The 14,032-nt window shown below is 37.8% G+C and overlaps 1 protein-coding gene across 2 annotated transcripts in view; it reads right to left on the bottom strand.

Annotated features, from left to right (window-relative positions):
• Positions 1–14,032, bottom strand: part of LOC126356097 (lysophosphatidylcholine acyltransferase) — a 607,194-nt gene that overhangs the window by 26,006 nt on the left and 567,156 nt on the right. For both annotated transcript variants that reach the window (XM_050006786.1, XM_050006787.1), the window contains exons 4-5: positions 12,275–12,387; positions 7,316–7,470 (exon numbers count right to left, since the gene is read on the bottom strand). In XM_050006786.1, coding sequence (XP_049862743.1) covers positions 7,316–7,470; positions 12,275–12,387 — 268 coding nt within the window. The remainder of the gene's footprint in view (positions 1–7,315; positions 7,471–12,274; positions 12,388–14,032) is intronic.

Here is a 14,032-nt window from a genome sequence, read left to right as displayed (position 1 = left end):
GTCAGTTAAATGTAGCAAAGTTGTGTCTAATAAATTTCATCAATGTACAATGCACGTAACAAAAAAATTCTTTGAACTAAAAGTTTGTTTACAAAATATACAGGAACTGAAAGTAAATGAATTATATATTTTAATTACAAATGGAAGTGATCTGTCAGATGCACAGATATTGTGTTGAATGACCATTTCATGAGGTCATCTGAAATAGAGGGGTTGGGTTGTTTGGAGGAAGAGACCAAACAGCGAGGTCATCAGTCTCATCTGGTTAGGGAAGGAAGTCGGCCATGCCCTTTCAAAGGAACCATCCTAGCATTTGCCTGGAGCAATTTAGGGGAATCACGGAAAACCTAAATCAGGACGGGCAGATGCGGGACTGAACCATTGTCCTCCCGAATATTAGTCCAGTGTGCTAACCACTGTGCCATCACGCTTGGTCTTGAAATAGAAAATGATCTGTTAACACAATTTAGACTTGTGAGTCACTTTTCAAGAAAAAGGTTTAGAAGTGGAGAGAAATGCATATGTGTAAAAAATGACATTACTGCCACACCAGTAGACAATTGCAATTCCCACAGTTTTGAAAAAGAAATAGAACTGTCAAGCAAACAGCTCACACACTTGAATGTTTATATAGTAACAGTGAGATCACATTATGGCAACATGAGCTGCTTCTACAAAAATCAAGCATTAGTGATAGAAAAATTAAATGAAAGAAAATCTTATAGTATTTTAACATGTAGTGATTTTAACATTAATTTTCTCTCAGGAGACACTAGCCATATATTATGAACAACTGAAACTTTGATCCGATGTTGAATTCCCAACTAGGGTAACAAACCATAATATTAGTTGCCTGTACCAAGTAGCCAGTAACATCAATTGCACAGTATCTTCTGTAAATTTACAGTTCTCAGACCACAATGCACTAATTATGCAGGTTAACTTGTCAATGAACATGCTTCAACCCAAAAAATTGTTGTACAGAGGAAAATGTTTGATAAAAACAATATGCAAGCATTCCTTTCTGTTATTCAAAACCAAAACTGGCAAAATGAATATGAGGCTCAAACTATGGACAGAAAATATGAAGCATTCATAGAAATTTTCTGCTGTTATCTTCAGTCACTTCCCCTGACAAACAAAGAGTATGAACAGAGGCAGAAAACCCTTCAAGATGATCTCAAGGAAAAGACAACTTCTATCTAGCAAAATTGAACAAGGTAGTAGTGAAGAATTTAAGAAATACTTTACTTCATACAGAAAGATATTTAGGAATGCAGCTAGGGCAGCCAAAAAGCTACAAAATGATAACATCTAACTAATTAATGGAAAATCTCATATAAAGATGTGAAACAATTACTAACAAAGAGATAGAGGGGCTGGCCAGTACTTACCTCAGCTCAGTACAGCCGATAGAGACACAAAAAACAACCGAAAATTTAAGCTCCTAGCTTTCGGAATAAATGTTCCTTCATCAGGGAGGAGAGAGAGGAAAGAAAGGGAAGGAGGGAAAGTGGATTTAGTTACTCACAACCCAGGTTATGAAGCAACAGGGAAAGGAAAACAGGGAAGGTAGCAAGGATGGAGGCATGGTTGTCAGAGGGAAGCCAAAGATATTCTCACGAATACCTAGGCTGTAGGGAAGGGAGCGTTTGATGTGGAATGGATGGCAGCTATCAAAGTGAAGGTACTGTTGTTTGTTGGTGGGTTTGATATGGACAGAGGTGTGGATGTGAGCTTCAACAAGATGAAGGTCAACATCCAGGAAGGTGGCTTTGGTTTTGGAGAAGGACCAGGTGAAATTCAGATTCGAAAAGGAGTTGAGGTTATGGAGAAAATTAAGGAGTGTTTCTTCACCATGAGTCCAGACCACAAAGATGTCATCTATAAACCTATACCAGGCCAGGGGAAGCAGCTGTTGGGTCTTCAGGAAAGCCTCCTCCATGCGGCCCATGAAGAGGTTGGCATAGGATGGAGCCATCCTGGTTCCCATGGCAGTTCCCCTGATTTGTTTGTAGGTCTGGCCTTCAAAAGTGAAGTAATTATGGGTGAGGATGAAGTTGGTAAGTGTGATAAGGAACGAGGTTTTTGGAAGATCTTCGGGTGGGCGTTGGGAGAGGTAGTGCTCAAGGGCAGAGAGACCATGGGTGTGTGGGATGTTTGTGTAAAGGGATGTAGCATCTATGGTGACAAGAAAGGTTTCAGGTGGGAGAGGAGTGGGAATGGATTTGAGGCGTTCTAGGAAGTGGTTTGTGTCCTTGATGTAGGTTGGGAGCCTGCAGGTGATAGGTTGGAGGTGTTGGTCTACCAGAGCTGAGATACGTTCTGTTGGGGCTTTGAAGCCTGCTACAATGGGACGGCCAGGATGGTTCTCTTTGTGGATTTTGGGTATTTTGGGTTCCCTCTGACAACCATGCCTCCATCCTTGCTACCTTCCCTGTTTTCCTTTCCCTGTTGCTTCATAACCTGGGTTGTGAGTAACTAAATCCACTTTCCCTCCTTCCCTTTCTTTCCTCTCTCTCCTCCCTGATGAAGGAACATTTATTCCGAAAGCTAGGAGCTTAAATTTTCGGTTGTTTTTTGTGTCTCTATCGGCTGTACTGAGCTGAGGTAAGTACTGGCCAGCCCCTCTATCTCTTTGTTAAAAATGATAACATCCTCACACAAAAATCAAATAAAAGCAAATTATTATGAACACTGGTACAGGAAAACAATGTCCAAGTGACATTAATCTAAAAAAACAAAAAAACAAAAAACAGAAGATGACTTCAACCACTATCTAATAAAAACAGTCGAAAATGTTACTGAAAGCCTCAAGAATAATCATCTCTGGTCTCCTAAAATAGGACCAAATGTATGCCCTGACACATTATTCTTAATTCCAACATCAAAAACAGAGATAGAAAAAAATAATTCATAGCAAAATAAACCATTGGCTCACATAATAAACTCCTCATTCTTGGATGGTACATTTCCTGGTTAACTCAAAACCGCAAAAATCATACCTGTTGACAAAAACGTGTGTGTGTGTGTGTGTGTGTGTGTGTGTGTGTGTGTGTGTGTGTGTGTGTGTTTTAGAAAAAAAACCTATTGCTTTAAAGCTAGTATGAATGCTGTTTTCTCTTACCTGTTTCTGCACTCCACACCTTTTCCTCATTTTACACATTGCTTCGTTCAGGAAATTCCATTATTGTTATCTTTTGGAATGACTGCATAGTATAGCATGCACTATTTCTGAGTAATGTGATTATTGAACAGAAAGTATTTCCAGGAAGAAACATAAGACTCAAATTTTACAATCTTGTTTCATCAAAATCCTTTAGCTCAGGCAAAGTTTTCTTCTCTGCAAGTTATTTATAATCTTTTCCCTTGTAGTGTAATTACAGACTTTACTTTACATATCAGTAATTATAAATAACAGATCTCTTAAAAACCACTGGCCATTAAAACATCAGGAGATAACGTTATTTTATTATTTGTGCATGTAAAATAAAGTAGGGAGGATACATGATTAAATTTGTAGGTGGTTTGGGGACATACAGACTGCAGACCTTATTACACAGGGCTGCCAACTCTGACAGTAAGAGTGGCTCTAACCTGGCTGGGCATCGAGTCAAACTGAACTCAGATGACAGGTATGGATAAGTCATCCAATGCTGCTCTAGCTGTAAGCTAGAGTACACCTGTACAGTGGCTAGTGACAAATTACTGCCTGTGCAAACCAGAGGTCCTTATGTTCTGTACACAATGGCACCGGACGGCATTGTGCCTCTGCTGGGCCTGTATTATGATGATGATGATGATGATGATGATGTGGGAGTAATTAATGCAATCTCGCAACCTCTGTTCTCCTTGGAAACTCCACGCATGTATGTTGATTGTGCAGAACCAGAACTCTTCTTGCCACTGCTGTGTCCAGTGTTGTCATTAGGTTCACCACTGTTAGCACATCTCTCCTGCTGATGTGTAAAGGCACTCCACCACAACTGTTACTGTGCTCACTATCAATTGTCCTCCTAGCAAACAGTATGTCTGTCTGGTCAGGCACTAGTCACATGGGGCAGTGGAGATACTGCATGGAATGGAGTATGACTCTCCTGAACCCAACAATTCTATATTCCAGTCACAGTCATGAGGTATTCACAAAGACACACAGCAATTTCTCATAATGATGAACTGCAGCTCAGTAGGTCACAATATTGCTGCTGTCAATTTCTGACACATTCTGATATACATTCCTCTCTCTTACATGAGGTATAACAGAATCTTCACACAAGCAACCAACAGGCAAACTCAGTTTCTGAATGACAAATCTTCTGCATAATTTTTCCTTATACACAGAAGGTAGATGGCATTAGTCCTATCATCTTTATGTTGTTGCACTGAAATGCTCATCATTTGTGTATCCCAACAGCTGGTGCTCACCATAAAAATTTGATGTTTGTTGCATCTCACCTTCATGGTGTCACAAATTTTAATGTACACTGCAACTCAACTTCTGATCTCCTTTAAAAGGTATCTGCAGTATGATCTAGGAAGATAAAGGAACCACATATTGTGACAGCATGGTTCTGTGTACGAAAATTTTCTTTCCCAAAGGTAAGTTCTTCCAGTAATTACCAAAGAAGAAAACTGTAAATAAAACTTGATAAGTAATTTATTTTTCTGCAAGAGTTATGTTAAGGCAAAACAGAAAAGTTGCCACATCTGTATGATCAAGCAGCTCTGTATTGTGGTTCGTTTAATTCTTGTTCAGAAAATTTTTCCTGTCATATTAACCACTGACATTGTGCCACGCCTGCCATTAGTGTTACGCCCATTTCTATGCAGTCTCCAAAACTGTGGGATATAGCATTTGGGAAAATAACAACCCTGAAACATTTAAGCTCTCTGGTTTCATAGCTGGCTGTATGTTGCAAACTATATCTATCTCTTAAGCATTTAACCACAGAATTAGGAATAATAGAAAAGATGGCTGACAAAACTGGCTGCCCATATTGGAAAAATTAAACTTCTCAAAAAAATAAAAAAAATAAAAAAATAAAAACCCAGAGAGAGAGAGAGCACAGAAATATACATATGGTACATATCCACCAAAAAAAGATGTTGGGAATAAGAAGTTCAGTAAGTACCACAATCTTGAATTTGCTGGAAAACTTTCCTATACAACAACAAATATTCTGAAGAACTACAATGTCAATGTAAGTTTCCATCCAAAAAACAATCCAACCTTACACTTACTCAATAAATGAAATCACTCTGACTCAAAAAGCCTAGTGTCTTTTAAAATCAGTTACCATACCAGCGACTGCTTCTAAATAGGACAAAATGGGAGGAATTTTTCCATACGATTGAAGTACACTATGCTGTTTTCCATCTCAAAGTAATAAGTCGGGAATTACTGATCATCTAATCAAAACAAACTACAAAATTTAAAACACATAAATGGACTTCAAGAAGCTATGAGTTCAACCAAAGCCTTCAGACTTGATATTTCAAAAACTCATGAAATACAATGGCTGGTCATATTGCAGCCTTAGCCTATCTTCAATTGAAAGAATGAAACTAAATTCAATGGAGTGTCCTAACATCATTCAGTAAATCCCTGAACATGCACACAATGTGGCTAAGGTGCTTTTACATTTCACTCCACTTCTATTTCTCTTCCCACCCTGAGCTCTTTCTGACCAGTTACTTCCTCTTTCAGACTTCATTACCTGGTTACAACTGTAGGTTCATTGTTAAAAGCTATTAATTCATTACTGATATATGGTTATTGCATACTGTATTCATACACAACATCCTAAGGCCACATTTCTCAACCTCTTTTCCTTTGGAGCATACCAAAGTACATTTCAAACTTCCGTGACATCCCTACATCTGATTTCTTTCCTAGCAGCAAAAAAATCACGTACATAACATAAATACAATAGATTTTTTAAATTATGGAATTACTATGAGAAAAAAATTTTACGAATTTATTACTTCAAGAAAAGACTTTGTGATAAATTTTTAATGTTCTAGGTATCTTATCTGTGGAAAATTAGAAGACATTAAAAATCTCACTACACATCTGACACATACTTGCGACATGCCAATGTATCACAGCATGGCAGTTGTGAAATACAGTTCTATGCTGCAAGCCTGTATGTACCCATATATGTTGGCAAACTGTAATACTAATTTGCACTGCATGCTTGATTTCAACTTATACCACAATATATGATGACATGTAACAATATTATGAAAAGGATAGTTGCTACTCACCATATAGCAGTGATGCTGAGTTGCAGATAATCACAACAAAGACTGTCACAAAATAAGCTTTTGGCCAACACAAGGCCTTTGACAAAAGCATTGATGACTGAAAACTTATTTTGTGACTGTCTTTTTGTTGTGCCTACCTGTGATTCAGCATTTCCACTATATGGTGAGGCCTTTGACAAAGGCATTGTTGGATGAAAGCTTATTTTGTTATTGCCTTTTTGTTGTGCCTATCTGCAACTCAGCATCTTTGCTATACGGTGAGTAGCAACTATCCTTTTTGTAACATTGTTACAGTCCCTCCTAGACTTTCCATTGTTGGATACATGATGATATTACTTTACCTGTAAAATAATTTTAAAAAAAAATTTTTGCTTGAAGATTATTTGTGGTTGTATACCACATGTTATTATCTTTGAATTATGAAAATATCCATTCAATTTGTAATGTAGTTAAGAACTTCTAGTGTTACTTCGAAAAATGCATGAACAACATGTAGAACAGACTTCATTTTTATGTCATATGCAACAGAAATTAGCAAAACTTACCGGTATAATACAAGTTGCTAATAAAATCCGGATATATTCAATACATTTTACCATAAAACTGTGAACTTCAATTGAGAAAGCATTATCGCCCAACACAGATACAGGTTTCTAATGTGTTGATGTCACATTGAAGGTGATATGACAGTCAACTTTATCTCTGAAGCTGAGACATTTTCTACTGTACAAGAGATATTTGCCTCTTTTTTTTAAAGGCATTTCAATGATCTTTTTGGAAGAACCAGTGCCACATTTTTTTACAGCAGTTAACTAAGCAATCCTGCACCTCATTAATTTATAAAAATCAGTTAATTTGATTTGGCCTAGAGCAAAAAAGTAGACAGAAACCTATCCTGCACAGTACTATCTTTAAATACTGACTGACATATTTAATAAATCTGACACTTGTATATTACACATTACACCAATTGTGTATGTGTATGTCAAAGAATAGGTCAGTGTGCTCTAGGACTTTCCAATTACTCTGATGTATAATCTTTACTTACGCTCCTGGTCCTTCCCAGGTCCAAGTAACTGTGTCAAGTTTGTTTGGATAACGTAGACAGACAGGTTGCACAGGTACTCCTGGGTAGAAAGCTCCTGGTTTGAATGTGATTAGACATGATCTGTTTGTACATGTTCCTTCTGGGAATATGAGCACCTGTAAGAGACATTACAACATCATTAATGTCAAAGCAAAGTTTCTATGGAAGGGTTAATTCAGCACAGACGGAGAGGATGTACAGGTCAGTGTCAGCAATTTGTAATACATTTTATGAGAAAGGCGTCAGCTTCTATGAATCTCAGTGCATCTCTAAATATACTTGAAATGATGAAAAAACGGCTTACATATTAAGTTAAATTAAACAAAGCTTCCAAAAGTCTTAAGTGTTACAGTTTTTATGATATCTTTTCTGAACCTAATCAATTTATTTTGACATGAAATATCTGAGATTTCAAGGAAAGAGGTGTAAAGCAAATCCCTAGTGGAAAAATGGAAAAAAGAGTGAATATCTGCATCACAACTGTGTTGACAATTTTCAGCTCATTGAAACTGAATTGCAAACCATGACTGCAACCTACACTCCTACCCTTTGTGAACACTGTCGTCCTACTTAGGCCATCCAGGTACACTTCACAGACCAATTCAAAGCTTTAACTTGCCACTGAATCCTCTCCACTTCTTCCTGACCCCTGGACTCAAAGTTTGGCCCAACAAAGTTAATCAAATAAAGGACATTATGGTGGGGATGCATGAAAGGAGAGAGAACTGATGATTTCCAGTATACATCAACACCATGGGAACTCAGGAGAATGTCGTCATCAGGAGAAACAAAACTTGCATTCTAAAGATTGGAGCATGGAATGTTAGATCCCTTAATCCAGCAGGTAGGTTAGAAAATTTAAAAAGCGAAATGAATTAGTTGAAGTTGGATGTAGTGGGAATCTGTGAAATTCGGTGGAAGGAGGAACAGGTCATCTGGCCAGGATAACAGAGAGTTATAAACACAAAATGAAATAGGGTTAAAGCAGAAGTAATAATGAATAAGAAAACAGGGATGCAGGTAAGCTACTACAAACAGCTTAGTGAATGCATTATCGATGCCAAGATAGATATGAGGCCGACTCTCACCACAGTAACACAAGTTTATATGCCAACTAGCTCTGCAGATGATTAAGAGATTGAAGAAATGTACGACAAGATAAAAGAAATTAGTCAGACAGTTAGGGAAGACAAAAATTTAATAATGATGGGAACTGGAATTTGATAGTAGGGAAAGGAAGATAAGGAAAAATAATAGGTGAATATGGACTGAGGAAAAGGAATGAAAGAGGAAGCCACATGGTAGAATTTTGCACAGAGCATAATTTAACCACGTTAACACGCTGTTTAAGAATCATAAAAGCTGTATACATGGAAAAGACCTGGATACACCAGAAGGTTACAGATTGATTTATATAATGGGAAGACAGAGATTTAGGAACCAGATTTTAAATTATAAGACATTTCCAGGGGCAGATGTGGACACTCACCCTCTGTAAACGTTATTTCGCTGCTGGAGAGATAATAGTTGCCTTATGCTGTGCAGAATTGTCTTCATTGTCAAGGAGAGCATGGTTTGCCTCCTTGCTTCCTGACTTTTGGTTATGAACTGTAGATTAGAACTGAATAAATTTGAAAAGGATAAGAAATTAAGAAGATGGGACCTGGATAAGTTGAAACACCTGGAGGTTGCTGAGAGTTTCAGGGAGAGCATTAGGCAATGCTTGACCAGAAAAGGGGAAAGCAGTACAGTAAAAGATGAATGGATAGCTCTAAGAGATAAAATGGTGAAAGACCTTGCAAAAGTCCTCGGATATCAAAAAAGATATTGAATGTAATTGATGAAAGGAGAAAATATAAAGATGCAGCTAGTGAATAGGCAATGCAAATTAAAAAAACCGCTAAGCATGAATGGCTACAGGACTAATGTAAGGATTCAAAAGCATATTTCACTCAGGGAAAGACAGATACTGCCTCAGGAAAATTGAAGATGCCTTTGGAAAAAAGAGAAACAGCTGCATGAATATCACGAGCTCAGATGGAAAGCCAGTCCTAAGCAAAGGAGGGGAAGGTAGAAGACAGAGGAGACATTCTTGAAGGCTGTATTATAGAAAGGCAAGTTGACACAGATGAAGGTGAGATGGGAGATATGATACTGTTAGAAGAATTTGAGAGTTCTGAAAGATGTAAGCTGAAACAAGGCCCCAGGAGTACACGATATTCTGTCATGGCTGCTTTCTTAGGTAGCCCAGTCACTGATGGTGAAGGATGAGGCTGTGATAGGATAGGAATCTGAAGTACTGGGTGGCTGGATTGGGCAAGTCTTGCACTTGGGTCTTCCACCATTTAGGGAAGGTTGATGTCCTCCATTTCAAGGCATGATGATAGATAATCAGAGCCCTGATTAAGGCTGTGGTTCAGCTGTTCTAGTCGAGGGTGGTATTGGATGATGAAGGGGCATTCCCTTTGTAGCTGGTCTTTGTGATAATTGGAGGATTGAAGGTGTGTGGGCTATGACACGAGAAATCTGTTTGAGGAGTGGGTCTGAGGGATATTGCTTGTCTGTGAAGACCTTGGTGTGGCCTTCAACAGGGAGGAGGAGGTCAATGTCCATGAAGGTGGAATGTTGGACTGGAGCGGGGAGAGAAACTGTTTCAGTTGCGAAAGGAATGAGGATAGAGTATTCTGGTACTGAGCCCTTTATCATGATGATACCATCAATAAATTTTCTTTATTAATGGTAGTTCTCATACTGTAGTTCTGACCAAGGTTTTCAAGGGGGTTCCACTTACTCTCTCAAATGTCACTTTCCTTGTCTCACAACCTACTCGTTTGTTATTCTGCTGAAAAGCCCCTGCCCCTCCAATGGGTAATTACTAGAAGAGCTTGCTCTATCTATAGGGGTATGGAATGAAAAGTATGTGATAAAAACGAAACAAAAATATAATATTTCCATGTGAAAATATACAAATTCTGTACATAAAATGCATATATACAAGTACTCTGTGTATACTATTGATACTGTTCTTATTTTTGTCCATGAAATGACTATTAAAACATGCACAAGTATTAATAACTTTTTTTCTTCTCTTTGTAGAATGACTGTAAATGGTGATTGTGGCTACTATCAGATAACTAATTACCACGGGCAATGAATAAAGGATGGCTAAACCAAATAACTGCTTGTATTTATTTCTTCCAGTTGGAGTGTGCAGCCTGTATAGTTATCACCAACATGCCTATTTTCATACCTGCATATAACAAAGTGGAAAAACTGTAAGTAACACAAGGCATCATACCTGTTAGTTCCATGGCTGGTGTCTATGGAATAAAAATTAAAAAAATAAATAAAATAAAAAACCAGAGATGTGATGGAATGAGATCTAAAGGCAAGTCAACTAAATATGGTATGTTTACTGTTTTCTAATAAATATGGAAAGAAAAGTGAAAGAGCAACACCAAGAACTGTCTATCTCAGAGACACTCAAATAAAATTTTAAGACTGAAATATATATTACTTTAAAGTAGCATCCCATAAGTTAAAAAATGTCTTATTAAAAATTTACTCACTAAGAAAATTTGCAAATTCATTAGACAGAACAAAACATATGTGGAGCAAATTACAGAAAAAAAACTGTAAGCCTGTGTTATGAGTCCCTTAATTGCATAATGATAGTTAAGGTGTTGGAAATGAAGCACACACTTCAGGCCGTGTGATCACAGTACAAACTTTTCTATTTTCAAGCTGACCAGTTTCAACAGTTTTCTGCTGTCCTCAACTGATCTAAGAGGAGAACATGAAGATAATGGGGGAGGTGTGAGGGGGGGCTAAAGTTAATTTCACCTATTATATAAAACAAAAAATTTCACTTACCTTCTGAAACTTGTTATAAAGGTGGCAGGTCACATTACATTAAGATAAAAGGCACTCCATGCATAGACATCTTTTCATAAAAGACATGCACACAGTTGATAACATCCTCATACCATCCACGCATATGTATTAGATGAGTAAGTAAATTCAGCTCTGTGTGGTTTTTGTGTATGCTAATGCTTTCCACAAGTGATAGTTTGTGGGACCCCCTCCATTCCTGGCTGGCTCAGCGTTAATGCTTGCACCATTTGGTTCTTATTTTATGCCATGTTACTTTCTTAGTTAAAGATAAAGGCTATTTTAAACTTTTTTGATTGTTATTGTAATTTTCTCACTGTACAATAAGGAAACAGTATGTATGACTGTAGATTTTATGTGGAGCGTAAGTCCATGGTAGTTTTAAATGTACGGTCAGCTGGCATTCCTGTTGTTATATCAAATATTTGAAAGTCCACCTTTATTTCTGGTAGATAGCTGTTCATTTCTTGTAACCATAGCATGTGATCATTTGGCATTTACTACTTATGCCATTCAGTGGCAGGATTTATAACAGATCTGTCGCCTCTATGTTGACACTCCGTCTGAAGCGTAGTGCTGTACGGCAAGCTTGGGAGAGAGATTTCCAGTGACTATATGCATGAATGGTACAAAAATGTTAATAACTGTGTGCATTTGATCAATTTTGTATGTGTTTTTCATCATGACATGTATATGTGTGGAGTGCCTTTTTTGCTTTGACTTTATGAAAAGTTTCATATGGTACATGAAATTACATGGTACTTTTATAACATGTTCCACAAGGGACAATTTTGTATTTTATATAATAGGGGAAATTAAATGTAGTCTGTTTCCCCCACCCTCCCCCAACCCATTATCTTCGTGTTTTCCCCTTATATCATATGATGGCAGAATAAGACTGTTGAAACCAGTCATCCTGGAGTAGTAAAAGTTTCTACCTGGTGTACAAAGTGTGTTCTTCCTTGATGACCACACAGATTGCCCCACAACACAAGATGTGCATACTTTACAGCTAAGGTGTTGTCTCACCTGTGGCCAGTCGAGATCTGAGGTGGCTCTCTCGATGATCTCCTTGATGGTGTTTTGTCTCGAGTTAGGATCCTCCCTCCATACATACACAGGCTGTGTATAGTTTATCAGCTCTGTTGGAAACATTTTATGTTTGCTTATAATAATTAAAGGATACATATTTTTTTATTACTTTTAATTATATTGTAGTACCTGACTTATCAGAAGTAATAGTAATAAAAAGTAAAATTACCATGAGAAAAAATTGTTTTCACTCACATTTGATTTTCTAAACATGTTAAGAAATGCTATGTTACCATAGCAGATATTTATGGAGCTATGTTCTGGTTCTGTGAAGTACTTAACACAAACACAACTGGTTGAAGTCTATAAGTCTTTAACTATGGCCTTAGTTGAGCTGTTGGGAATATCCAGTGATTTTTGTGAACATCAGAAATATCATTACGGAAAAAAACTAATTTGCACTCAAAAGGTAAATGTAGTAAGTATATTCTGCATTGTAAAAATTGTAATAATGCCGACAGTAATCCACAGAACTGGGATGATAGAGCTACAGATTACAGTCAGATGGCAAAACAGCAAATAGTTCACAAACACTGATCTGATAGATGTGCCTGTTAGATGAAATGAGAATTTTATATGAAAGAATGATTTTGCAGATTCCCCATCAATGTTATTGTACCAAACATTCTGAAATAATATGTAATGGCTTTGTGAACTGTATTTACCTGGAAAATGTTTCTGAATGTCACTTGATGGATTCTTTTCTTAACACATGTAAAAAAATTTGTTCTGCATCCATACATAGCAATCACAGTCAGTGTGTCACATGAACTAGCAGATCACATAAATTACATTAAAAACAGTAGAAATATGTATTTTCAAGAACACTGCTTTAGTTTACATGTTACTCATTGTTACAGACACAGCCGAGTTCTAAGGAATTAGCCTTCACAGCCAAATAGGTTTATTACATCTGAACTGATGCAGTATATAGTATGTTGTTTGAGGAAGATAAATGGAATTTTTTAGTTTTGACCATATTACAATATGTGGCTCAGAAAGTGTTGCTTATTTTCATTAATCCATGTTAACTGGTAAATTACATACTACTGGTAGTAAAATAATTCTTCAGTCTTGTTAAGGGTGTGCACAACATTATCTTAGGTTAGTCATCTATTTCATACAATCAGAGAACAAAGTAAAGTTTTTGCACATCAATCTGTTTATATTTCAAGTCATCATTCCTATATGTACGAATGTAGAAATTTAAAATTAAAGTAGTGAAAAATAAGCAGTATTCCTGTAATTTTATATACACTCCCGGAAATGGAAAAAAGAACACATTGACACCGGTGTGTCAGACCCACCATACTTGCTCCGGACACTGCGAGAGGGCTGTACAAGCAATGATCACACGCACGGCACAGCGGACACACCAGGAACCGCGGTGTTGGCCGTCGAATGGCGCTAGCTGCGCAGCATTTGTGCACCGCCGCCGTCAGTGTCAACCAGTTTGCCGTGGCATACGGAGCTCCATCGCAGTCTTTAACACTGGTAGCATGCCGCGACAGCGTGGACGTGAACCGTATGTGCAGTTGACGGACTTTGAGCGAGGGCGTATAGTGGGCATGCGGGAGGCCGGGTGGACGTACCGCCGAATTGCTCAACACGTGGGGCATGAGGTCTCCACAGTACATCGATGTTGTCGCCAGTGGTCGGCGGAAGGTGCACGTGCCCGTCGACCTGGTACCGGAC

The sequence above is a fragment of the Schistocerca gregaria genome, chromosome 3 (genome assembly GCF_023897955.1).
Source record: "Schistocerca gregaria isolate iqSchGreg1 chromosome 3, iqSchGreg1.2, whole genome shotgun sequence".
Taxonomy (NCBI): Eukaryota; Metazoa; Arthropoda; class Insecta; order Orthoptera; family Acrididae; genus Schistocerca; species Schistocerca gregaria.
The sequence above is the reverse complement of the archived record's forward strand: the minus strand, read 5'-3'. Positions and strand labels throughout refer to the sequence as shown.